The sequence below is a fragment of the Coregonus lavaretus genome, assembly GCF_964263955.1.
Source record: "Coregonus lavaretus genome assembly, chromosome: 14".
NCBI classification, from domain to species: Eukaryota; Metazoa; Chordata; class Actinopteri; order Salmoniformes; family Salmonidae; genus Coregonus; species Coregonus lavaretus.
Genome location: NC_140001.1, coordinates 31,618,242 through 31,645,537, shown reverse-complemented (window position 1 = coordinate 31,645,537; position 27,296 = coordinate 31,618,242). Strand labels below are relative to the sequence as shown.

At 45.6% G+C, this 27,296-nt stretch overlaps 1 protein-coding gene across 1 annotated transcript in view; it reads right to left on the bottom strand.

Moving 5' to 3' along the window:
• Positions 1–266: 266 nt before the first annotated feature.
• The window catches only part of LOC311141235 (tricarboxylate transport protein B, mitochondrial-like), a gene marked incomplete at both ends in the record, with an annotated part of 41,707 nt that continues 14,677 nt past the window's right edge, over positions 267–27,296 (bottom strand). The window contains 8 exons of the mRNA XM_084176498.1: positions 267–381; positions 553–626; positions 753–868; positions 1,167–1,271; positions 4,949–5,033; positions 5,621–5,759; positions 8,361–8,460; positions 9,081–9,188. Coding sequence (XP_084032624.1) covers positions 267–381; positions 553–626; positions 753–868; positions 1,167–1,271; positions 4,949–5,033; positions 5,621–5,759; positions 8,361–8,460; positions 9,081–9,188 — 842 coding nt within the window. The remainder of the gene's footprint in view (positions 382–552; positions 627–752; positions 869–1,166; positions 1,272–4,948; positions 5,034–5,620; positions 5,760–8,360; positions 8,461–9,080; positions 9,189–27,296) is intronic.

Here is a 27,296-nt window from a genome sequence, read left to right as displayed (position 1 = left end):
TCCAAATAGATATTATTCATATGACAACTTTCACTCCGCCTACAGCTCAGCCGGTGAGTACAGTTATGGGTAGGCTGCGTCTGAAATGGCACTCTATTCCCTACACAATACCCTACTTTTGACCAGAGCCTGATGGGTCAAAAGTAGCGCACCACTGTATATATGGAATAAGGTCTCATTTGAGACGTAGACTGGTAGAAAGCTCAGTTGTCCAGTCACATCCTGTTTGGCCCAGTGTGGTCAGAGGTGGCTCAAGCCCTGCCCCCTCACTCCGTCTTCCAGACCGTGTTGAGAACCTTGACCACCTCCTCATAGATGATGAAGACGATGGCCACATCCAGACACACACGACCCAGCCGAGGAACCGTCCCCTTATAGAACCTAGAGAACACAGAACAAGGAGAGTAGAACATCATATATGTAGAACTCAGGATCTCTATGGAGTAGAACCTCAGGAATGAGATGGAATGAGCAGTAAATAGTACCATTATGTTCCTTAAGGGAGTTATACATAAAGTTTGATTGTATAGAAGAGTATAGTGGTGCACTTACGCTCGTACACCCTCGTGTCTCATGATCTTCAAGGCACAGTCCAGCGTACTCTTATACTTATGAGCCTCCAGACCCTTAGAAAGAGAAAGACACAGGGTTATTCACTTAGACAGAGGTGGAGTTACGCCATACATGTATTTCTAACACATTCAATTCTTTCAGATGTACACAAGTGCCTATAACGGTACCCTATCCTGTACCTGCATCCTGGTCTTGATGACATCTAGGGGGGTGTTCCCGAACACGCTGGCTGCTCCTGCGATGGCTCCAAACGTTCCCGTCACCATGGGGTTAATGGCCTTATTGGTGTTATCCCCTGGGGAGAGGAGACACACAAGACAGAATGATCTTTAACACTCACCCAAGTGGGATACACACAGTACGCTTGTCAAAGAGAGTGCCTTTTTACAAGTGACCACTAGAGGTCAGCATTGTCTGTGTGGTGTAGACCTGTAAACATGCATCCAGGGCCCAGGATCAGCTCCCCTCTGTCGATGTAATCATATTCATTGTGATCTAAAGGCTAAGCTGATCCCAAATCAGCACTCCTACTCTGAGACACTTGATACATATGGCCCCTGGAATCCTGATAATGTTAGCTGACACTCCCGTACCTTTGTACCAGTTCCTGAGGGAGGTCATGACGTAGAATCGGATGGCCTGGTTGGAGCCCTGCTTCAGGACGGTGGCCGTCAGGCCCTGGTACGTCCCCCTAATACCTGGGGTACAGTAGCAGACAGCAGCAGTTAGCAGCAGTTAGCATCACTGGATGTAGTAGCAGCATTATGCACTACCCACTTTAAAGAGCGACTGAACACACCGATTCCGCATGTGTTTTTCTGTTGCTCATTAAGAAAAACGAGATTTCAGTCTTGGGGTTGTTGTTCGATGTGGCAGTTACTGATGTTTGTCCCCCATGAGACACCATAGGAACAAAGCCAGTATCACTTCCTCAAAATAGTCAGAATTAATCTAAGATAACTCAATAAATCTGTAATTCATTTTGACATTTTTGCCGAGGAACTTTTAGTTGCGCTATTTTACATCTAGCTAATGTGTTTGGTGCAGTATTTCTCAAATTCAAAAATGTGTGACGTGTTGTCTTATGTAAACAAAGTCGTCTCCACTGTGCTGCTGGGCAGGTCTGTCTCACTGTCTGTGTGTTCTGCCGTACGATTAAATAGACCGCAATGACCGTAGCTGTTTATCCCATGGTAGTGGGCAAATGGGCATTGTCGAAATCAAAACCCAACCCTCAAGTACAATGAGTAATAAAAACATTAAGAACAACTGCTCTTTCCATGACATAGACTGACCACGTGAATCCAGGTGAAAACTATGATCCCTTATTGATGTCACTTGTTAAATCCACTTCAATCAGTGTAGATGAAGGGGAGGAGACGGGTTAAAGAAGGATTTTTAAGCCTTGAGACAATTGAGACATGGATTGTATATGTGTGCCAATTGAGACATGGATTGTGTATTTGTGCCATTCAGAGGGTGAATGGGCAAGACCAAAAATGTAAGTGCCAATGAACGGGGTATGGTAGTAGTTGCCAGGCGCACTGGTATGAGTGTGTCAAGAACTGCAACACTGCTGGGTTTTTCACGCTCAACATTTTCCTGTGTGTATCAAGAATGGTCCACCACCCAAAGGACATCCAGCCAACGTGACACAACTGTGGGAAGCATTCGAGTCAACATGTGCCAGCATCACTGTGGAACGCTTTCGACACCTTGTAGAGTCCATGCCTCGATGAATTGAGGCTGTTCTGAGGGCAAAAGGGGGTGCAGCTCAATATTAAGGTGTCCTAATGTTTAGTATACTCAGTGTAAGTCATGACGAACTCTTATACACAAATCTCACAAATCTCAGTTTTGGACGATACTGATTTGATTTAGAGATTACAGACAAAATACTTTACAATATACATACATTTAAAAACAACATGTAGTGTGTGTGTGCGTGCATCTATCAGTTATATACAGTGCATTCGGAAAGTATTCAGATCCCTTCACTTTTTCCACATTTTGTTACGTTACAGCCTTATTCTAAAATTGATTAAATTGTTTTTTTCCTCATCACTCTACACACAATACCCCATAATGACAAAGCAAAAACAGGTTTATAGAGAATTTTGCAAATGTATTACAAATAAAAAACAGAAATATCACATTTGCATAAGTATTCAGACCCTTTACTCAGTACTTTGTTGAAGCACCTTTGGCAGCGATTAGAGCCTAGAGTCTTCTTGGGTATGATGCTACAAGCTTGGCACACCTGTATTCGGGAGTTTCTCCCATTCTTCTCTGAAGATCCTCTCAAGCTCTGTCAGGTTGGATGGGGAGCGTCGCTGCACAGCTATTTTCAGGTCTCTCCAGAGATGTTCGATCGGGTTCATGTCCAGGCTCTGGCTGGGCCACTCAAGGACATTCAGAGACTTGTTCCGAAGCCACTCCTGCATTGTCTTGGCTGTGTGCTTAGGGTTGTTGTCCTGTTAGAAGGGGAACCTTTTCCCCAGTCTGAGGTCCTGAGCGCTCTGGAGCAGGTTTTCATCAAGGATCTCTCTGTACTCTGCTCTGTTGATCTTTCCCTCGATCCTGACTAGTCACCCAGTCCCTGCCGCTGAAATACATTCCCACAGCATGATGCTGCCACCACCATGCTTAACCGTAGGGATGGTGCCAGGTTTCCTCCAGACGTGACGCTTGGCATTCAGGACAAAGAGTTCAATCTTGGTTTCATCAGACCAGAGAATCTTTTTTCTCATGGTCTGAGTTCTTTAGGTGCCTTTTGGCAAACTCCAAGCGGGCTGTCATGTGCCTTGTACTGAGGAGTGGCCTCCGTCTGGCCACTCTACCATAAAGGCCTGATTAGTGGAGTGCTGCAGAGATGGTTGTCCTTCTGGAAGGTTCTCCCATCTCCACAGAGGAACTCTGGAGCTCTGTCAGAGGACCATCGGTTCTTGGTCACCTCCCTGACCAAGGCCCTTCTCCCCCGATTGCTCAGTTTGGCCGGGCGGCCAGCTTTAGGGAGAGTCTTGGTGGTTCCAAACTTCTTCCATTTAAGAATGATGGAGGCCACTGTGTTCTTGGGGACCTTCAATGCTGCAGAAATGTTTTGGTACCCTTCCCACATCTGTGCCTCGACACAATCTTGTCTCTGAGCTTTACGGACAATTCCTTCGACCTCATGGCTTGGTTTTTGCTCTGACATGCACTGTCAACTGTGGGACCTTATATAGACAGGTGCGTGCCTTTCCAAATCATGTCTAATCAATTGAATTTACCACAGGTGGACTCCAATCAAGTTGTAGAAATATCTCAAGAATGATCAATGGAAACAGGATGCACCTGAGCTCAATTTCGAGTCTCATAGCAAAGGATCTGAATACTTATGTAAATAAGGTATTTATGTTCTTTATTTTTAGTAAATTTGCAAACATTTCTAAAAACCTGTTTTTGCTTTGTCATTATGGGGTATTGTGTGTAGATTGATGAGGATTTTTATTTATTTAATCCATTTTAGAATAAGGCTGTAAGGTAACAAAATATGGAAAAAGTAAAGGGGTCTGAAGACTTTCCGAATGCACTGTATGTCAGTACATACACACAACAAGTAGGTCACATGGGGAGAGGCGTTGTGCCGTGAGGTGTTGTTTCATTTGTTTTTTAAACCAGGTTTGCTGTTCACTTGCGCTATATAAGATGGAAGGGAGTTCCATGCACTCATGGCTCTGTATAATACTGTACGTTTCCTTGAATTTGTTCTGGACCTGGGGACTGTGAAAAGACCCCTGGTGGCATGTCTGATGGGGTAAGCGTTTGTGTCAGTGCTGTGTGTAAGTTCACTAGGCAAACCATTTGGAATTTCCAACACATGAATGTTTTTTATAAAAACAAGAAGTGACGCAGTCAGTCTCTTCTCAACTCTTAGCCAACAGAGACTGGCATGCATAGTATTAGCCCTCTGATTACAATGAAGAGCAAGACGTGCCACTCTGTTCTGGGCCAGCTGCAGCTTAACTAGGTATTTCTTTGCAGCACTTGACCATACAAAATTAACCTACTTGCACTTTTTAGTCAATTTTGGCACTGGAAATGTTTGACCAAAATCGATGTCACATAAGCCGTTTTCAATGAGAGAAGTTGGTTCTCAAGTTCAGTTCAGCTTTAAACAATAACTGTCAGTGTGAATCCACACATAAGGTAATCTGCATCTACTTTTGGCCAGAGCCCTATGGGGGCTATATAGGGAATAGGGTGCCATTTGGGACGCATACATGGCCTTTGTTGATCGCTCAAGGTTAGGGTGGAAGGACCAGATTACCCTCCCTAAACAATAGCCTTAAATCAGTGTCTAGGCTAGGGCAACTTCCCCCTCCTCCTTCCTTACCTTGGGTTCTGATGATCTCCCTGACTCCATGGTAGAAGCCTCTGTATTTGGGGTTGGCTGAAGACTGGTCGTGGATGAATTTAACCTTGAGAGAGAACACAGGGACAGCTTAATCACCAAACATACACACACACACACACACACACTGACAGACAGTATTATTACCCAAACCCAATCGTGCACCTGGAAAAATTGCATTATCATGTTTTTTTCTGATCCTTTATTTTATTATCAGTTTGACAGAGCACTGAGAGCAGACAGACAGCCTTGAGGGATGTTTTTGTCTGTCTAGCCTTTAATTCAGATCATATCAAAGAGTATGATTGAAGGGAATACATTCCTGGAAGGCTTGGGTCAACCCTCATTCAGCTGTTGGATTAGATAAGTAACAAATATAGAGACTGATTTGGGATCAGGTCAGATCAAAACAATTATCAGCTAAACAGCTGACCCCAGACCAGTGGGTAGGGGGTATCAGTGACACCGAATCTGAGAGGAGGGGAGCAGGGGGATAAAGACAAGGGAGAGGAGCGGGGGAGCGAGAGAAAGAGGAGAGGTGGGTATGGAGGAGAGGAGCAGGAGAGTCAGGAAAAGGAGACAGAGCTATAGAGGAGAGGAGAGGAGGAGATAGACTATAAAGGAGGCTATAGAGATGCTCTGTCTCAGACGTACCTTGACAGTCTCCATGGGACAGACTATGACTACAGCCTCCATGACTCCAGCACCAAGCCCACATAGCAGACCCCTGGTGCTGTTCAACTTCCCTGCCTCGTCACGGGCATGGTTACTGAGATACTCAAACACACCAAACCTGAGATAGGGGGAGGAGAGAGATAGATAGGGGGAGGAGAGAACATGTTAGTATAATGTCCAGTCCAGTTGATTAGTTCAATCAATGTCGTTCTCATGAGTGAGAGTCATCAATAACAAGCAGAGCTGTTGTTTCTCAGGTTTGAGTGTGGTACAGTGATATCAGGAAGAGGAGTTAGGCTTGATTCTAGACTTGAATATTGTCTAAAATCTCATCCTAGAATTTTATAGAATATCAGACTAGAACCATGAATCTAGAAAACTCTCAATAGAATATCCCTCTAGCCTGGCTCCTTGTTACCTAGGTGACAGTAAAACACAGAAACTGATACTGTATAACTGTGAAGATGAGAAGGGTCAGAGTTACTGATATCTCTGGATGAGATATGGAAACAACAAAGAGTCTTCAACGAGTTCTAACCCCACTGGACACCTTAGAGGAAGCCAGGTTGGGTTTAATCAGCTAAACTACTGATAAGCTGAATTTCATACCAGTTTCCTGTCTGAGCACCATAAAACGGATTATTAATCTTAGTAGAAGTCTTGCCCCAGTCCTATGGAAGTGGACACATAGATACACCTCGAGGCAAGAAGCAAACGACTTCCTTCGATGCCAAGGTGAAGTGAAACAAACTGCTAATGATGCAGAATGTTTTGCTACCCAGCAGGTAAGGCACATCCTTGTTAAAAGATGTAGCCATAAAGTCTGATGACTCAGGAAGCAGCGGACGCCCAGCAACTGCTACCATGAAAGCGAGCTGAGTGTTCTGTCTCCCCCCAGGAGTGTGTGTGTGTTGAGGGGGAGGAAAGACACTTTGCCACTTAGTGTTGATTAACGGTTTGTTTTCTTGTAGCCTGGTAAAACAGACTGATATTTTATTGTGTTAATTTATTGTGTTACTATTTTCTTGTTGTTAATTTTGTAAATTTAATTTTCATACTTTTTAACTGCATTGTTGGGAAAGGGCTTGTAATTAAGCATTTCACGGTAAAGTCTACACTTGTTATATTCGCTGCATGTGACAAATATATATTGCAAGATCAGGCGGGTTTCACGAGGCTAGGTTTCCTGTGCCTCTGCCCTCTAACCTGAGAGTGTCTGGTCTGACCGATGTCTGTCTCCATCTCTGGGTGTGTCTCGCTGTTTTATTTCGTCATATCTTCTCCCTCTACCCCTCCATTTGCTCTCACTCTCTTTCGCTCTCTTTTTCTCACCTCATATTTTTTTGTTCATTAAAATGTAGCATCTGTTTCTCTGTCTCTACTCAAGAATCATGTTTGTTTGTTTGAGTGATAGCCGCTTCACAACTCACATTCTCTCTCTGTCGTGCAGGAACACACAGACTCGACTGGCAAACAGAAGGCAATGATGTAGTTTCAAAACAGGTCTCTCTCTCTCTCTCTCTCTCATCCACCTTAATTGGACTGCAAGGAATTGGCTGTATAGTGTTTTTTTCACTATACTATACCTTACATTATCCCATTAAAATGATTAAATTGACTTCAATGTGCTAAGGCTAAACTACCTCCTCTCTTTAGCCAATTCAAATGGACAGAAAAAACGTTATCATCCCAACATGATGGATAACAGCCGGGCCAGCAGCCAAAGTCCAGAATGAGTCAGAGGCACCTTGGTCGTCACAGAGACCATGGAACGTCTCCTCAACCCCATTAGGGCTCTATCTGCAAGGTCAGTCGCTCCTCGCCAAGAGATGAGGGGAGGAGGGAGGTATATGGGAAAGAAAGGATGAGGGAAAAAGGAAAGGGGTGGATGAGAAAGCAGGTGGAGTTAAATGGGTGGATGAAAAAGGTCAGTCTCTCTCCACTAAAGCCCAGTGTCTCTCTGGTCTCAACGTCACCACTCTCTTATCTCCTTCACTCCCCTGTCCCTCCCCCCACTGCTCCACACTGTACATAACAGGCAATCAGCTAATGGGATGGGGGAGATGGTGGGAAAGGGGAGAAAATGATGGATTGGTAGTGGGAGGGGGACAGAGGGAATGGGAAAATAAGTTTGGGAGAAGAAAAGCACTCGCACACACACACACACACACACACACACACACACACACACAAACACACATAGCTGTCAGACTAGACAGATGATGTGGCCTACTCTTGTTGCCCTGTCCATCTCTATACCCTGTTTCCTTACTGAGCCCTTCCCCTAGGCTGACTGACTGACACACAGACACACACCAACAGGTCTTCCTCTCTGTATCTCCACTGATACATGAATTGGCAGCTCTGCTCCGCATGGCTGGGTCTGTCTGTTCACTCTACAGACAGGCTCTGCCCTTTAACACACATGCACACAAACAAACACATTCAGAGAAAGAGAGATGCTAAATGCCCCTGTCTGACACCGAGTTCTCCATAGAACGGTGGAATGTGGAATAAAGCAGGTAGGAGAATAAATATAATCTCTGGGAAAGAATAACATAATTACACAGGAGACCAGCGTGACATTTCAGCTATGCATTGTGGGTAATGGACCAAAATAATTGGTGTGTGTGTGTGTGTGTGTGTGTGTGTGTGTGTGTGTGTGTGTGTGTGTGTGTGTGTGTGTGTGTGTGTGTAGGGCTAGATGCCATCCACATACCTGACAGCTGATTTGGGTATGGATCCATAGAGCAGTGAGCTGAGTCCTCTGTACAGTCCTCTCACCCCATGACCCTGTACCGTCTGCTTTACACAGTCACCTACACACACACACACACACATCATTACATAAACACACAACCAGCTACAGACACACAGAGAGTATTAAAATAACTTCATATTCACACATGGAGAGACACAACAGTATGAAAACTCCTTGATGAACATAGCTAGTTAGTATGAGGCAGAGACAGCTGTGTGCATGGCTCATTAAGATGGTCTCAGATCCTCAGAGCTCCAGCCAAGAGAAGCCAGACTGACTGTGTGTGTGTGTGTGTGTGTGTGTGTGTGTGTGTGTGTGTGTGTGTGTGTGTGTGTGTGTGTGTGTGTGTCTCATACAAACAAGTAGCGTGACAGCTTGCCAGAATCACTAATGCACCTGAGGATGATGGGTAATTTGATAATTAGATCCTAAGAGGGACAGAGAGAGAGAAAGAGAGAGAGGGAGAGAGATAGCGAGAACAAGAAATGGAGGGAGAGCAAGAGATAGAGCTAGATGGAGGTTCATTGATTTGGTAGACACACTGACGACCCTGTATCTCAGGAAGGTTAGATGCATTGGGGAAGAAGAGGTAGAGAGGTATGAAGGGAGATGGATAGGGAAAGGGTTTGGGTTGTTGTGTTGTGGGGTGAGAGGACACACACACAGTCAGACACTCACCGATGCCCCTGTATTTGGGAGGGTTGGCCTTCTCGTCCAACTGTAGCTGAGTCTTCACATACTCAGTAGGGAAGGTGATACAGATCTCTATACCCCCTGCTATACCACCTGTAGAAAACACAGAGCAGAGGTCAGATAAAGATTTACAACCTGTAGAATAGATAGACAGAAAGGAAAGTTACTGTAAACCGCCCACATTCAGGCCAGGGTTGATCTCAGAAAAGGCATCAAACTTCAACCAAACGCAAACGTTGTCAAACCGTCTGTGCTTGCTGGGGTTCTGTATGTCATCATAATTTTGTAGCGGATGAGTCTGAACTACGCAGAAAACAGAGAACAATGGTCGGCAAAAGCTTATTCCTTTTGTGAATCTTCAGGTAGCTAGCCTTGGTACCAGACTGTTTGTACCAACAAATTGCCTTCTACAATGACAGGTTGGCTAAAGCAGGCATTCACTTTGGGCAGAGCCAGTACACCATGGATCATAACAATGACCCCTACATATGGCTGCCATCCATAAACCTTAAAAGCCCAGAGAGCGTGAGAGGAAGATAGTGTACTGGATAAAGATGTATAGAGACATTTTCTCTATGCATGAACGTGTAGCTACAGTGCCTTGCGAAAGTATTCATCCCCCTTGCCGTTTTTCCTATTTTGTTGCATTACAACCTTTAATTTAAATGGATTTTTATTTGGATTTCATGTAATGGACATACACAAAATAGTCCAAATTGGTGAAGTGAAATGAAAAAAATAACTTGTTTCAAAAAATTCAAAGAAATAAATAACGGAAAAGTGGTGCGTGCATATGTATTCACCCCCTTTGCTATGAAGCCCCTAAATAAGATCTGGTGCAACCAATTAACTTCAGAAGTCACATAATTAGTTAAATAAAGTCCACCTGTGTGCAATCTAAGTGTCACATGATCTGTCACATGATCTCAGTATATATACACACCTGTTCTGAAAGGCCCCAGAGTCTGCAACACCACTAAGCAAGGGGCACCACCAAGCAAGCAGCACCATGAAGACCAAGGAGCTCTCCAAACAGGTCAGGGACAAAGTTCTGGAGAAGTACAGATCAGGGTTGGGTTATAAAAAAATATCTGAAACTTTGAACATCCCACGGAGCACCATTAAATCCATTATTAAAAAATGGATAGAATATGGCACCACAACAAACCTGCCAAGGGAGGGCCACCCACCAAAACTCACAGACCAGGCAAGGAGGGCATTAATCAGAGAGGCAACAAAGAGACCAAAGATAACACTGAAGGAGCTGCAAAGCTCCACAGCGGAGATTGGAGTATCTGTCCATAGGACCCTTTTTAAGCCGGACACTCCACAGAGCTGGGCTTTACAGAAGAGTGGCCAAAAAAAAGCCATTGCTTAAAGAAAAGAATTACCAAACACGTTTGGTGTTTGCCAAAAGGCATGTTGGAGATTCCCCAAACATATGGAAGAAGGTACTCTGGTCAGATGAGACTAAAATTGAGCTTTTTGGCCATCAAGGAAAACGCTATGTCTGGCGTAAACCCAACACATCTCATCACCCCGAGAACACCATCCCCACAGTGAAGCATGGTGGTGGCAGCATCATGCTGTGGGGATGTTTTTCATCGGCAGGGACTGGGAAACTGGTCAGAATTGAAGGAATGATGGATGGCGCTAAATACAGGGAAATTCTTGAGGGAAACCTGTTTCAGTCTTCCAGAGATGTGAGACTGGGACGGAGGTTCACCTTCCAGCAGGACAATGACCCTAAGCATACTGCTAAAGCAACACTCAAGTGGTTTAAGGGGAAACATTTAAATGTCTTGGAATGTCCTAGTCAAAGCCCAGACCTCAATCCAATTGAGAATATGTGGTATGACTTAAAGATTGCTGTACACCAGCGGAACCCATCCAACTTGAAGGAGCTGGAGCAGTTTTGCCTTGAAGAATGGGCAAAAATCCCAGTGGCTAGATGTGCCAAGCTTATAGAGACATACCCCAAGAGACTTGCAGCTGTAATTGCTGCAAAAGGTGGCTCTACAAAGTATTGACTTTGGGGGGGTGAATAGTTATGCACGCTCAAGTTCTGTTTTTTTTTGTCTTATTTCTTGTTTGTTTCACAAAAAAAAATATTTTGCATCTTCAAAGTGGTAGGCATGTTGTGTAAATCATATGATACAAACCCCCCAAAAAATCAATTTTAATTCCAGGTTGTAAAGCAACAAAATAGGGAAAATGCTAAGGGGGGTGAATACTTTCACAAGCCACTGTACTTGATCCAACTAACGAAGAACAAAAGAATGATGTAGGATGTTGGGAAGCTCTATATTGTGGATGAGTTCAGAGGATGGGGATGAGAGTGTTAAGAGCAGCAATATGTGCAGATGAGTCACTTGGAAAAGAGGGAAGGGAGGGCGAGAAGGAGAGGAGAGAGGGAGGAGAGAAGGCTGACAATTAAATTATCTGCTCTGTCCAGAGGGAGGGGCTCCATTATACAGGCCAAGACCCTCCATTAGCTCAATGACACACACACAGAATTTCCCCATTTTAATTTCTTCTCGCTCTCTCGCTCTCTCCCCCTCTCTCTCTCTCCCCATCCATCTCCCCCCTCTCTCTCTCTCACACACACACACACACACACACATTCAAATCCCAGAGGCCCATCTGTATAAAGAAATAATGGGAAGGGTCCAGATACAGTGGCTTGCGAAAGTATCCACCCCCCTTGGCATTTTCCCTATTTTGTTGCCTTACAACCTGGAATTAAAATGGATTTTTGGGGGGTTTGTATCATTTGATTTACACAACATGCCTACCACTTTGAAGATGCAAAATATTTTTTATTGTGAAACAAACAAGAAATAAGACCAAAAAAACAGAAAACTTGAGCATGCATAACTATTCACCCAAAGTCAATACTTTGTAGAGCCACCTTTTGCAGCAATTATAGCTGCAAGTCTCTTGGGGTATGTCTCTATAAGTTTGGCACATCTAGCCTCTGGGAATTTTGCCCATTCTTCAAGGCAAAACTGCTCCAGCTCCTTCAAGTTGGATGGGTTCCACTGGTGTACAGCAATCTTTAAGTCATACCACAGATTCTCAATTGGATTCTGGTCTGGGATTTGACTAGGCCATTCCAAGACATTTAAATGTTTCCCCTTAAACCACTCGAGTGTTGCTTTAGCAGTATGCTTAGGGTCATTGTCCTGCTGGAAGGTGAACCTCCATCCCAGTCTCAAATCTCTGGAAGACTGAAACAGGTTTCCCTCAAGAATTTCCCTGTATTTAGCGCCATCCATCATTCCTTCAATTCTGTCCAGTTTCCCTGCCGATGAAAAACATCCCCACAGCATGACGCTGCCACCACCATGCTTCACTGTGGGGATGGCGTTCTCGGGGTGATGAGAGGTGTTGGGTTTGAGCCAGACATAGCGTTTTCCTTGATGGCCCAAAAACTCAATTTGAGTCTCATCTGACCAGAGTACCTACTTCCATATGTTTGGGGAGTCTCCCACATACATTTTGGCGAACACCAAACGTGTTTGTAATTTTTTTCTTTAAGCAATGGCTTTTTTTTGGCCACTCTTCCGTAAAGCCCAGCTCTGTGGAGTGTACGGCTTAAAAAGGGTCCTATGGACAGATACTCCAATCTCCGCTGTGGAGCTTTGCAGCTCCTTCAGGGTTATCTTTGGTCTCTTTGTTGCCTCTCTGATTAATACCCTCCTTGCCTGGTCCGTGAGTTTTGGTGGGCGGCCCTCCCTTGGCAGGTTTGTTGTGGTGCCATATTCTTTCAATTTTTTTATAATGGATTTAATGGTGCTCCATGGGATATTCAAAGTTTCAGATATTTTTTTATAACCCAACCCTGATCTGTACTTCTCCAGAACTTTGTCCCTGACCTGTTTGGAGAGCTCCTTGGTCTTCATGGTGCCGCTTGCTTGGTGGTGCCCCTTGCTTAGTGGTGTTGCAGACTCTGGGGCCTTTCAGAACAGGTGTACATATACTGAGATCATGTGACAGATCATGTGATACTTAGATTGCACACAGGTGGACTTTATTTAACTAATTATGTGACTTCTGAAGGTAATTGGTTGCACCAGATCTTATTTAGGGGCTTCATAGCAAAGGGGGTGAATACATATGCACGCACCACTTTTCCGTTATATATTTTTTCGATTATTTTGAAACAAGTAATTTTTTTCATTTCACTTCACCAATTTGGACAATTTTGTGTATGTCCATTACATGAAATCCAAATAAAAATCCATTGAAATTACAGGTTGTAATGCAACAAAATAGGAAAAGCGCCAAGGGGGATGAATACTTTTGCAAGGCACTGTATGTCATCCAACTGTGTGACAGCTTGGCATCCATCCAACTTCTACCGTTATTGTAGGCCAAACCTCTCTCTCTTCCCTGCAGCACTTAGAATTAAATTATTCTGGAGGTGATAGGACATATACAGTGGGGAGAACAAGTATTTGATACAATGCCGATTTTGCAGGTTTTCCTACTTACAAAGCATGTAGAGGTCTGTAATGTTTATCATAGGTACATTTCAACTGTGATAGATGGAATCTAAAACAAAAATCCAGAAAATCACATTGTATGATTTTTAAGTAATTCATTTGCATTTTATTGCATGACATAAGTATTTGATACATCAGAAAAGCAGAACTTAATATTTGGTACAGAAACCTTTGTTTGCAATTACAGAGATCATACGTTTCCTGTAGGTCTTGACCAGGTTTGCACACACTGCAGCAGGGATTTTGGCCCACTCCTCCATACAGACCTTCTCCAGATCATTCAGGTTTCGGGGCTGTCGCTGGGCAATACAGACTTTCAGCTCCCTCCAAAGATTTTCTATTGGGTTCAGGTCTGGAGACTGGCTAGGCCACTCCAGGACCTTGAGATGCTTCTTACGGAGCCACTCCTTAGTTGCCCTGGCTGTGTGTTTCGGGTCGTTGTTATGCTGGAAGACCCAGCCACGACCCATCGTCAATGCTCTTACTGAGGGAAGGAGGTTGTTGGCCAAGATCTCGTGATACATGGCCCCATCCATCCTCCCCTCAATACGGTGCAGTCGTCCTGTCCCCTTTGCAGAAAAGCATCTCCAAAGAATGATGTTTCCACCTCCATGCTTCACGGTTGGGATGGTGTTCTTGGGGTTGTACTTATCCTTCTTCTTCCTCCAAACACGGCGAGTGGAGTTTAGACCAAAAAGCTCTATTTTTGTCTCATCTCCCATTCCTCCTCTGGATCATCCAGATGGTCATTGGCAAACTTCAGATAGGCCTGGACATGCGCTGGCTTGAGCAGGGGGACTTGCGTGCGCTGCAGGATTTTAATCCATGACGGCGTAGTGTGTTACTAATGGTTTTCTTTGAGACTGTGGTCCCAGCTCTCTTCAGGTCATTGACCAGGTCCTGCCATGTAGTTCTGGGCTGATCCCTCACCATCCTCATGATCATTGATGCCCCACGAGGTGAGATCTTGCATGGAGCCCCAGACCGAGGTTGATTGACCGTCATCTTGAACTTCTTCCATTTTCTAATAATTGCCCCAACAGTTGTTGCCTTCTCACCAAGCTGCTTGCCTATTGTCCTGTAGCCCATCCCAGCCTTGTGCAGGTCTACAATTGTATCCCTGATGCTTTACACAGCTCTCTGGTCTTGGCCATTGTGGAGAGGTTGGAGTCTGTTTGATTGAGTGTGTGGACAGGTGTCTTTTATACAGGTAACGAGTTCAAACAGGTGCAGTTAATACAGGTAATGAGTGGAGAACAGGAGGGCTTCTTAAAGAAAAACTAACAGGTCTGTGAGAGCCGGAATTCTTACTGGTTGGTAGGTGATCAAATACTTATGTCATGCAATAAAATGCAAATTAATTACTTAAAGATCATACAATGTGATTTTCTGGATTTTATTATTATTACAGACCTTTATTAAAATTACAGACCTTTACATGCTTTGTAAGTAGGAAAACCTGCAAAATCGGCAGTGTATCAAATACTTGTCCTCCCCACTGTATTTAACCCATTACATATACAGACGATATAGAAGGATTTTAAGTGGTTGCTGGTTATATTTCAGTTAAATTACACATTGATGTATGGTTGTGTGAGAGTATTCAGAAAAGCAAATTGCCCTAACAAGGGCCTAATGCATTTGCACAGTATTTTCCACAGCCAAGATAAGGTTGTACAACAGTCTAGAAAGCTGAGTCATGTGTTAAGTAAGGTTCAGCAGATCACATGAGGTCTACTACATTTCACACTAACACACTGACCCAGGATGTACAGGTCGGTATGTCTACAATAGGCTTGATTCATCTCAGACAGCACTACCGTTTTATATGTGAAGGCTATTGGTTAAGCAGTCATATTATAAATTTACAAAACGTATGATATGTTACGAATTAAAATTTGTTGTGGCTAACGTTAGCTAGGTGGCTAACGCTAACATTAGCTAGCTGGCTAACGTTAGCTAGGCTAGGGGTTAGGTTTAAGCTTAGGAGTTAGGTTAAAGGGTTAAGGTTAGGGTTATGGGAAGGGTTAGCTAAAAGGGTTTGGGTTAGGGGAAAGGTTAGCTAACATGCTAAGTAGTAAGTAGTTGAAAAGTTGCTAATTAGCTAAAATGCTAAAGTTGTCTGTGATGAAACTCGAACATGCAACCACCCTCCTTTTGTTTTTGCCTTAAGTAACCTTCTGTCTTATGTAACCATACCAACTGTAACAGATCATACTAATTTGTCTCCCGGATTTACTATGTTTGTCATGGGCTGATGTGGATGTGGTGTTGGAGTCAGGCGCAGGACACAGAAGCTTAGTCGATCCGACTTTTAATAGTCACAGGAGCAAAATACAATCCAAACAGGCCTCATAAACAGGAGGCGAGCGAATACGCAAAACAGTGCGTAAAGTGCGAACAGCACTAACAATAAGCAAACAAAATAACCTACACCAACAGACAGGCGTACAACGACACACAACTACAAACAAAACCAAAGGAAACTTATAGGTGACATAATCAAGACGTGATATGGAACAGGTGCACTAATCATACAAAACCAAACAAACATAGATAACATCAAACGGTGGCAGCTAGTACTCCGGGGACGACGAACGCAGAAGCCTGCCCGAACAAGGAGGAGGAGCAGCCTCGGCGGAATTCGTGACAGTACCCCCCCCCCCCCCCCCCCCTTGACGCGCGGCTCCAGCCGTGCGCCGGGGACGGCCAGGAGGACGTGGAGCAGGGCGCGTAGGATGACTACGATGGAACTCAGTCAGGAGGGATGGATCTAGAATGTCCCTCCTAGGCACCCAGCACCGTTCCTCCGGACCGTACCCCTCCCACTCCACGAGATATTGTAGACCCCCCATCCGACGTCTCGAATCCACGATGGACCGGACTGAGTACGCCGGAGCCCCCTCGATGTCCAGTGGGGGCGGAGGGGTCTTGCTTATCTCACTCTCCTGGAGTGGACCAGCTACCACCGGCCTGAGGAGAGACACATGGAATGAGGGGTTAATGCGATAGTCATTAGGCAGTTGCAACCTGTAACACACCTCATTCAATCTCCTCAGGACTTTAAATGGCCCCACAAACCGCCGGCCAAGCTTCCGGCAGGGCAGGCGAAGGGGCAGGTTTCGAGTCGAGAGCCAGACTCGATCTCCAGGGGCGTAGACTGGGCCCTCACTGCGGTGGAGGTCGCCGCTCGCCTTCTGCCTGCGGATGGCCCGCTGCAGATGGACGTGGGCAGCGTTCCACGTCTCCTCCGAGTGCCGAAACCACTCATCCACCGCAGGAGCCTCGATCTGGCTCTGATGCCATGGTGCTAGAACCGGCTGATAACCTAACACACACTGAAAAGGGGTCAGGTTAGTTGAGGAGTGGCGGAGAGAGTTCTGAGCCATCTCTGCTCAGGGGATATACCCCGACCACTCCTCCGGCCGGCCCTGGCAATAGGATTTCAGAAACCTACCCACATCCTGGTTCACTCTCTCCACCTGCCCATTAATCTCAGGGTGGTAACCCGAGGTAAGGCTAACCGAGACCCCCAAGCGTTCCATGAACGCCCTCCAGACTCTAGAGGTGAATTGGAGACCCCGATCAGACACTATATCCTCGGGAACCCCGTAGTGCCGGAAGACGTGGGTGAACAAAGCCTCAGCGGTCTGTAGGGCAGTAGGGAGACCCGGCATTGGAATGAGACGACAGGCCTTAGAGAACCGATCCACAACGACCAGAATAGTGGTATTCCCCTGAGAGGGGGGAAGGTCCGTGACAAAGTCCCCCGAGAGGTGAGACCACGGCCGTTGTGGAACGGGCAGAGGTTGTAACTTCCCTCTGGGCAGGTGTCTAGGCGCCTTACACTGAGCGCACACCGAGCAGGAGGAGACATAAACCCTCACATCCCTAGCCAATGTTGGCCACCAGTACTTAACACTAAGGCAGTGCACTGTCCGACCAATACCTGGATGTCCAGAGGAGGGTGACGTATGAGCCCAATAGATGAGACGATCACGGACCTCGAGCGGCACGTACGTCCGACCCACTGGACACTCGGGGGGAGTAGGGTCGGTGCGTAACGCCCGCTCAATTTCCGCATCGACCTCCCACACCACCGGTGCCACCAGACAAGACTCCGGCAGTATGGGAGTGGGCTCAATGGACCTCTCCTCTGTGTCATATCGTCGGGACAGGGCGTCTGCCTTACCGTTCTGGGACCCGGGGATGTAAGTGATCTTAAAAACGAACCGGGTCAGGAACATGTTCCACCTAGCCTGACGAGGGTTCAATCTCCTCGCTGCCCGGATGTACTCCAGGTTGCGATGGTCAGTCAGAATGAGAAAAGGGTGTTGAGCCCCCTCAAGCCAATGCCTCCACACCTTTAGGGCTTGAACCACGGCTAACAGCTCCCTGTCCCCTACGTCATAATTACGCTCCGCCGGGCTGAGCTTCTTGGAATAAAAGGCGCAAGGACGGAGCTTAGGAGGCGTGCCGGAGCATTGCGATAGTACTGCCCCAATACCGGCCTCTGACGCGTCCACCTCTACCTGGAACGCTAAAGTGGGGTCCGGGTGCGCCAGCACCGGAGCCGAAGTGAACAGGTCCTTCAGTTTACGAAACGCCCTGTCCGCTTCAGCCGACCACTGCAAACGCACCGGGCCCCCCTTCAGCAGGGACGTAATGGGAGCTGCTACCTGTCCAAAACCCCGGATAAACCTCCGGTAGTAATTGGCAAAACCCAAAAACTGCTGCACCTCTTTAACAGTGGTTGGGGTTTGCCAGTTACGCACGGCTGACACCCGGTCAATCTCCATCTTCACCCCTGACGCGGACAACCGATGACCCAAAAAGGAGATGGACTCCTGGAAAAACAGTCATTTCTCTGCCTTGACATACAAGTCATGCTCCAACAGCCTACCCAACACTCGGCGCACCAGGGCTACATGCTCGGCTCGTGTAGCAGAGTACACTAGGATGTCGTCTATGTACACTACCACTCCCTGCCCATGCAGGTCCCGGAAGATCTCGTCCACAAATGATTGGAAGACTGAAGGAGCATTCATTAACCCGTATGGCATGACAAGATACTCATAATGACCTGAGGTGGTACTAAATGCCGTCTTCCATTCATCCCCCTCCCTAATGCGCACCAAGTTATAAGCGCTCCTGAGATCCAGTTTTGTGAAGAAACGCGCTCCGCGTAATGATTCAGTCATACTCGCAATCAGAGGTAGAGGGTAACTGTATTTCACAGTAATCTGATTGAGACTACGATAATCAATACACGGGCGCAAACCTCCTTCCTTCTTCTTCACAAAAAAGAAACTCGAGGACGCAGGGGAAGTGGAGGACCGTATGTATCCTTGTCTCAGGGACTCCGCTATGTATGTTTCCATAGCCGCAGTCTCCTCTTGAGACAGAGGATACACATGGCTCCGCGGAAGTGCCGCACCTGTCTGGAGGTTTATCGCACAATCTCCCTGTCTATGAGGTGGCAATCGCGTCGCCCTCGTCTTGCTGAACACGAGTGCCAAATCCTCATACTCAGGGGGAATGTGTATTGCGGGCACTTGGTTCGGACTCTCCACCGTGGTCGCCCCAACGGAAACACCTAAACATCGCCCAACACACTGGCCAGACCATTCCTTGAGAGCCCTCTGTTGCCACGAAATGGTGGGGTCATGGGTGATTAACCAAGGAAGCCCCAGCACCACGGGATACGCAGGAGAGTCAATGAGGTACAACTGAATAATCTCCTCATGACCCCCCTGCGTCTTCATCTTTAGTGGCGCTGTGACCTCCCTAATCAACCCAGATCCCAACGGACGGCTATCTAGGGCATGGACAGGAAAGGGTGCATCAACGGGCAGGAGGGGAATCCCTAACTTAGAACAAAATTCCCGATCAATAAAATTCCCAGCTGCGCCTGAATCGACTAGCGCCTTATGCTGGGAATGAGATGCAACCTGAGGAAATACCACAGGTATACACAAGTGAACAACAGAGAGCTCTGGGTGAGTGGGGCGCCTACTCACCTGAAATGACTCCCCAGTGTGCGACCTGTTGCCTCGATTCCTCGGAGACCCTCCCCAGCACCTAGCCGCAGTGTGTCCTCCACGGCCACAGCTGGTGCAGGGGATGGCCCTCCTCGGGTTCTCTCTCCTACTCTCTCTGGCGCCAGCACCCCCGAGCTCCATAGGGCTCGGCTCGGAGGTGCTGGGGGATGGAATGGACGGCCCCATCTCGGGACGTCCGCGGGTGGCCAGCAGGGTATCCAGACGGATGGACATGTCCACTAGCTGGTCGAAGGACAGATTGGTTTCCCTGCAGGCCAGCTCTCGACGAACGTCCTCACGCAGGCTACACCGATAGTGATCGATGAGGGCCCTCTCATTCCACCCCCATCCGCCGCTAGCGTCCGGAAATCCAGGGCGAACTCCTGTGCGCTCCTCTTCCCCTGTCGGAGGTGGAACAGACGCTCCCCCGCCGCTTTACCCTCAGGAGGGTGATCGAAAACTGCCCTGAAGCGGCGGGAGAACTCCGCGTAGCTGATGGTGGCGGCGTCTATTCCCCTCCATTCGGCGTTGGCCCACTCCAACGCCTTGCCGGAGAGACAGGAGATGAGGGCGGAAACGCTCTCGTGTCCCGAGGGCGCCGGGTGTATGGTGGCCAGGTAGAGGTCCACCTGAAGGAGGAACCCCTGACACCCGGCTGCGGTGCCATCATACGCCCTCGGGAGCGAGAGCCGAATCCCACTGGATTCCGGAGCTGGTCTGGTGGGGCTGGCAGATGGTGGTGGTAATGTAGGAGGAGGTGTGGGCAGGCCTCCCCTCTCCCATCGGTGCAGGGTGTTCATAACCTCCTGCATGGCGGAGCCGAGTTGCTGGATCATGGCGTCCTGGCAGCTGACCCGATCCTCCAGCGACTCGGTCGCCGCCGCTGCTCCTGCTGACTCCATGTATGGTGTGTCGTTCTGTCATGGGCTGATGTGGATGTGGTGTTGGAGTCAGGCGCAGGACACAGAAGCTTAGTCGATCCGACTTTTAATAGTCACAGGAGCAAAATACAATCCAAACGGGCCTCATAAACAGGAGGCGAGCGAATACGCAAAACAGTGCGTAAAGTGCGAACAGCACTAACAATAAGCAAACAAAATAACCTACACCAACAGACAGGCGTACAACGACACACAACTACAAACAAAACCAAAGGAAACTTATAGGTGACATAATCAAGACGTGATATGGAACAGGTGCACTAATCAGACAAAACCAAACAAACATAGATAACATCAAACGGTGGCAGCTAGTACTCCGGGGACGACGAACGCCGAAGCCTGCCCGAACAAGGAGGAGGAGCAGCCTCGGCGGAATTCGTGACAATGTTACATCTAGTCTATGAAACCAGGCTGATCTGTGAGCTGTTGGCTAGAGTGCACATGCCAAGACCAGACTAGGCACATTTGCTATTTAAGGCAAAACTATCGGTAGAGTTGAAAATGCTATGGAAACACATTTTTATTTTTATTTGTTACATGAAAACTTAAGCAAAAAATACATTTTGTGTACACTACTTGATTTTTATCTGCAACAAATAATTTTGGTAAACAACCTGGTCTCAGATCATTTTGTATTATTCCGTATGTAATCCGAGACACACCATTTAGTATGATATGTTACGTTTCGTATGGCATTTATTAATTTGTGGATGTCCATCACCCATTTTGTATGATATGTTACGAATTTGAAAAAACGTACAATATGTTACACATTTGCAAAACGTACAATATGTTATACATTTGCAAACGTATGATAAGTTACGAATTCTAGCTAGGTGGCTAACATTAGCTAGCTTGCTAATGTTAGCTAGGCTAGGGGTTAAGGTTAGGGTAGGGTTTAGGAGTTAGGTTAAAGGGTTAAGGTTAGGGTTAGGGGAAGGGTTAGCCAACATGCTAAGTAGTTGCAAAGTAGCTAAAAAGTAGTAAGTACAGTGAAGGAAGAAAGTATTTGATCCCCTGCTGATTTTGTACGTTTGCCCACTGACAAAGAAATGATCAGTCTATAATTTTAATGGTAGGTTTATTTGAACAGTGAGAGACAGAATAACAACAAAAAAATCCAGAAAAACGCATGTCAAAAATGTTATAAATTGATTTGCATTTTAATGAGGGAAATAAGTATTTGACCCCCTCTCAATCAGAAAGATTTCTGGCTCCCAGGTGTCTTTTATACAGGTAACGAGCTGAGATTAGGAGCACTCCTAATCTCAGTTTGTTACCTGTATAAAAAGACACCTGTCCACAGAAGCAATCAATCAGATTCCAAACTCTCCACCATGGCCAAGACCAAAGAGCTCTCCAAGGATGTCAGGGTCAAGATTGTAGACCTACACAAGGCTGGAATGGGCTACAAGACTATCGGCAAGCAGCTTGGTGAGAAGGTGAGAAGGTGACAACAGTTGGTGCGATTATTCGCAAATGGAAGAAACACATAAGAACTGTCAATCTCCCTCGGCCTGGGGCTCCATGCAAGATCTCACCTCGTGGAGTTGCAATGATCATGAGAACGGTGAGGAATCAGCCCAGAACTACACGGGAGGATCTTGTCAATGATCTCATAGTCACCAAGTCACCAAGAAAACAATTGGTAACACACTACGCCGTGAAGGACTGAAATCCTGCAGCGCCCGCAAGGTCCCCCTGCTCAAGAAAGCACATATACAGGCCCGTCTGAAGTTTGCCAATGAACATCTGAATGATTCAGAGGAGAACTGGGTGAAAGTGTTGTGGTCAGATGAGACCAAAATGGAGCTCTTTGGCATCAACTCAACTCGCCGTGTTTGGGGGAGGAGGAATGCTGCCTATGACCCCAAGAACACCATCCCCACCGTCAAACATGGAGGTGGAAACATTATGCTTTGGGGGTGTTTTTCTGCTAAGGGGACAGGACATCTTCACCGCATCAAAGGGACGATGGACGGCGCCATGTACCGTCAAATCTTGGGTGAGAACCTCCTTCCCTCAGCCAGGGCATTGAAAATGGGTCGTGGATGGGTATTCCAGCATGACAATGACCCAAAACACACGGCCAAGGGAACAAAGGAGTGGCTCAAGAAGAAGCACATTAAGGTCCTGGAGTGGCCTAGCCAGTCTCCAGACCTTAATCCCATAGAAAATCTGTGGAGGGAGCTGAAGGTTCGAGTTGCCAAACGTCAGCCTCGAAACCTTAATGACTTGGAGAAGATCTGCAAAGAGGAGTGGGACAAAATCCCTCCTGAGATGTGTGTAAACCTGGTTGCCAACTACAAGAAACGTCTGACCTATGTGATTGCCAACAAGGGTTTTGCCACCAAGTACTAAGTCATGTTTTGCAGAGGGGTGAAATACTTATCTAGTCTATGAGACCAGGCTGCTCTACCTCTGTGTCAGGTCACAAAATCTTAGTGTTTTCATACCACACTGACACTTGTTATTAGTGGGGATCATTTTACCATTTCCTACCCAGCTGTCACTGGGAGAGAGGCTCTGCAGAGACAGACACAGTGGCTATCAAATACAGAGCATGCACAGATTAGATAGATCGATAGATAATTTAAAACACAGTACTTTGGTTACACATATAACAAAACAAAGGACAAGACGACATTGTGGAGGCTGGTGGAACATATGGAAACCACGTTTGACTCCGTTCCTTTAATACCATTCCAGCCATTACAATGAGCCCGTCCTCCTATAGCTCCTCCCACCTGCCTCCACTGTTACATACAGACATGAAAAAAACAATTATATTGCTTGATCACTAGCCAGCTTTTGACATTCTTTTTAAATGAAGTTATGGTCTGCATGGCTTTGTGTTGCTGTGGTAGTTTGTTCCACTCAATAGCGCCGGTATATAAAAAGGTGTTCTTACCAGATTTACTCTTAAATTTAAAACAGGCAATATCAGATTCTCTGGCTCTGGTGTTGTATTGGTGGACATCTCTAATATAAGTAAAATAATTCGATGGGTACCTGGGGGTTGAGTCAGTAATAATTATATGGACCAGACCAAGTTGAATTAATATTACCCTTTTCTCTACAGATAGCCAGCATATCTGATTAAAATGCTCGACCTCCAGAAAAGTACGAAGGGGGACTTTAAGTACAACTCTAACCAGCTTGTTTTGGCTGGTCTGTAGCTTATTCTTTAGATGTTTAGGGATGCTGGTGAACCATGATGTGCACGCATAATCAATCCATTCAATCTCAACTGAATAATGTCTCGGACTAGGTTTACAAGCTAACGTTAGTGGCCATATACAGTGCCTTCAGAAAGTATTCACACCCATTTACTTTTTCCACATTTTGTTGTGTTACAAAGTGGGAATAAAAATGGAGTTGTCATTTGTCAACGATTTACATAAAATACTCTGTAATGTCAAATTGGAAGACAAATTGTCACATTTGTAAAAAATAAAAATAAACAACTAATCTCTTGATTTGATACAGTGTAAGTATTCAACCCTCTGAGTCAATACATGTTAGAATCACCTTTGGCAGTGATTACAGCTGTGAACCTTTCTGGATAAGTCTAAGAGCTTTCCACATCTGGATTGTGCAACATTAGCCCATTATTCTTTTCAAAATTCTTCAAGCTCTGTCAAATTGGTTGTTAATCATTGCTAGACAACCATTGTCAGGTCTTGCCATACATTTTCAAGTAGATTTAAGTCAAAACTGTAACTCTGCCACTCAGGAACATTCACTGTCTTCTTGGTAAGCAACTCAAGTGTAGATTTATATGTGTTTTAGGTCATTGTCCTGCTGAAAGGTGAATTAATCTCCCGGTGTCTGGTGAAAAGCAGACTGAACCAGGTTTTCCTCTAGGATTTTGCCTGTGTTTAGCTCCATTCCGTTCTTTTTTGTTGTTGTTGAAAAAAATCATGTTAAACACTATTACTGTACACAAAGTGAGTCCATGCAACTTATTATGTGACTTGTTAAACACATTTTTATTCCTGAACTTATTTAGGCTTGCATAACAAAGGGGTTGAATACTTATTGACTCAAGACATTTCAGCTTTTCATTTTTAATTAAATTGTAAAAATTTTGAAATACATAATTCCACTTTGACATTATGGGGTATTGTGTGTAGGCCAGTGACAAATAAATCTGAATTTAATACATTTTTAATTCAGGCTGTAACACAACAAAATGTAGGCACTGTATAGTTTAATCAACACCCTTCTGACTTCACATCTGGGTTCCTGCTTGTATCACAGCCACTCGCGCACACACATACACATAAAATAAAGGTAAACAAATTTAAATAAAAAACACACAAACACACCACTGGGGCTGATCGTCATAGTCCAGAACATGTTAGATCAACCATGGAGGAGAGAGAGACAGAGACAGAGGGACAGACAGAGAGGGAGGGAGACAGAGAGAGGGAGAGATAGGGAGAGGAAAAGAGAGACAAAGAGGGGTGAGAAAGAGAGAGTTAGACAGACAATTGGGAATAAAGGGGATAGCAACAGATGGAGAGCGAGCAAGGGAGAAAATAAGTGCAAGAACAGAGAGGGCGATAGAGAAGAGAGAAGACCTCTGAAGTGCTATCTATCTGCCTGCTGTTGAGGTAACTCTAATGAGTGTTGGCCACATCTGCTCCTGATGACAACTTCACTGAGAAAAACAAAACTTTCCAAATCACCAGACCTGGCAACCAATAAACATAACCCAATCTTGCAACCCCACAGTTTATGGACCATGACACCATAATGTGCAAGAACACCAAAAATACTAAACATTGGAAAATAATGTATTCTTACTTATCCAGGCTAGTCATATTAAAATGAAATATGTTCTTCAACATCAGAGACTAGAGAGAGAGAGAGAGAGAGAGAGAGAGAGAGAGAGAGAGAGAGAAGTAGAAGAGAAAAAGAGAGGCAGAGAGAGAGAGTGTGTGTGTCTGACAGGAAGGGCAGCAGGGGTTTCGTGATTTGAAGTCTTGCCCCCGAGGGCACTGGTGGGTCGTGAGTCAGATTCAGAGAGAGTGTAGAGTCTATTACCTAGTGTATTGGGTGCAGTGGAGTGTGAATGAGCAGGGAGTGAGTACACACTTTGACAAGCCCTCTAAGTCTGAGAGGAGACAGCCACTCAAAGAACTTAACTGGAGCACGAGAGAAAGTAAAAGAGAGAGAGAAAGTAAAAGAGAGAGAGAGAGAGAGAGAGAAAAGTTGCTCCAGACAGCCATGCAAGTACAGAGCAATACAAATGTACTTTCTTAGACCTCACACACACTCACACACACGCAAGCAGCATGAACACACGCATGCACACACACACACACACAATGTATGACAATAAAAGCCTCCACTACAAAGGAACGCACAAACACACAGAAAACCCATCAGAACCAGAAACCCATTTAAAGCTCTCAGCCCCAGGCCAATCCTGCTTCATATCAACAGCCTCCACCTCTCAACATCACCCATTGCCATTAGCTGCTAGGAGTGCAGGAGAGGGAGTAGAAAGAGCACAAACACCCATCATGTAGAAATGTGCCTCAAAGCCACTGTCTGGGTTTGTAAGAGATGTAGGATTTTTTTCCCATTAAGCTATGACTTTCTCTGTTCTATACATGTCACTTCCCCCCTCCAGGCCTATACAAGACATACAGTGGCTTGTGAAAGTATTCACCCCCCTTGGCATTTTCCCTATTTTGTTGCCTTACAACTGTTCAGAGGAGACTGCGTGAATCAGGCCTTCATGGTCGAATTGCTGCAAAGAAACCACTACTAAAGGACACCAATAAGAAGAAGAGACTTGCTTGGGCCAAGAAACACCAGCAATGGACATTAGACCGGTGAAAATCTGTACTTTGGTCTGATGAGTCCAAATTTGAGATTTTTGGTTCCAACCGCCATGTCTTTGTGAGACGCAGAGTAGGTGAACGGATTATCTCTGCATGTGTGGTTCCCACCGTGAAGCATGGAGGAGGAGGTGTGATGGTGCTTTGCTGGTGACACTGTCAGTGATTTATTTAGAATTCAAGGCACACTTAACCAGCATGGCTACCACAGCATTCTGCAGCGATACGCCATCCCATCTTGTTTGCGCTTAGTGGGACTATCATTTGTTTTTCAACAGGACAATGACCCAACACACCTCCAGGCTGTGTAAGGGCTATTTGACCAAGAAGGAGAGTGATGGAGTGCTGCATCAAATGACCTGGCCTCCACAATCACCCGACCTCAACCCAATTGAGATAGTTTGGGATGAGTTGGACCGCAGAGTGAAGGAAAAGCAGCCAACAAGTGCTTAGCATATGTGGGAACTCCTTCAAGACTGTTGGAAAAGCATTCCAGGTGAAGCTGGTTGAGAGAATGCCAAGAGTGTGCAAAGCTGTCATCAAGGCTACTTTGAAGAATCTAAAATATATTTTGATTTGTTTAACACTTTTTTGGTTACTACATTATTCAATTTGTGTTATTTCATAGTTTTGATGTCTTCACTAAAACATTAATTAAAGTTTAACAAACCATACAACTCTATGCACAAGGACTACTTTTAACAATTGACACAGACAATTTTACAAAAACACATTTACTGGAAGAACTGTGCAGATGACAACTTTGGTAACAGAATTTAGTTAAAATGTGACCACATTTTCAAAAAACTCTGTTAAATATCTGCTCCAAATTAAGATTCAAAGATGTCTGCAGAAA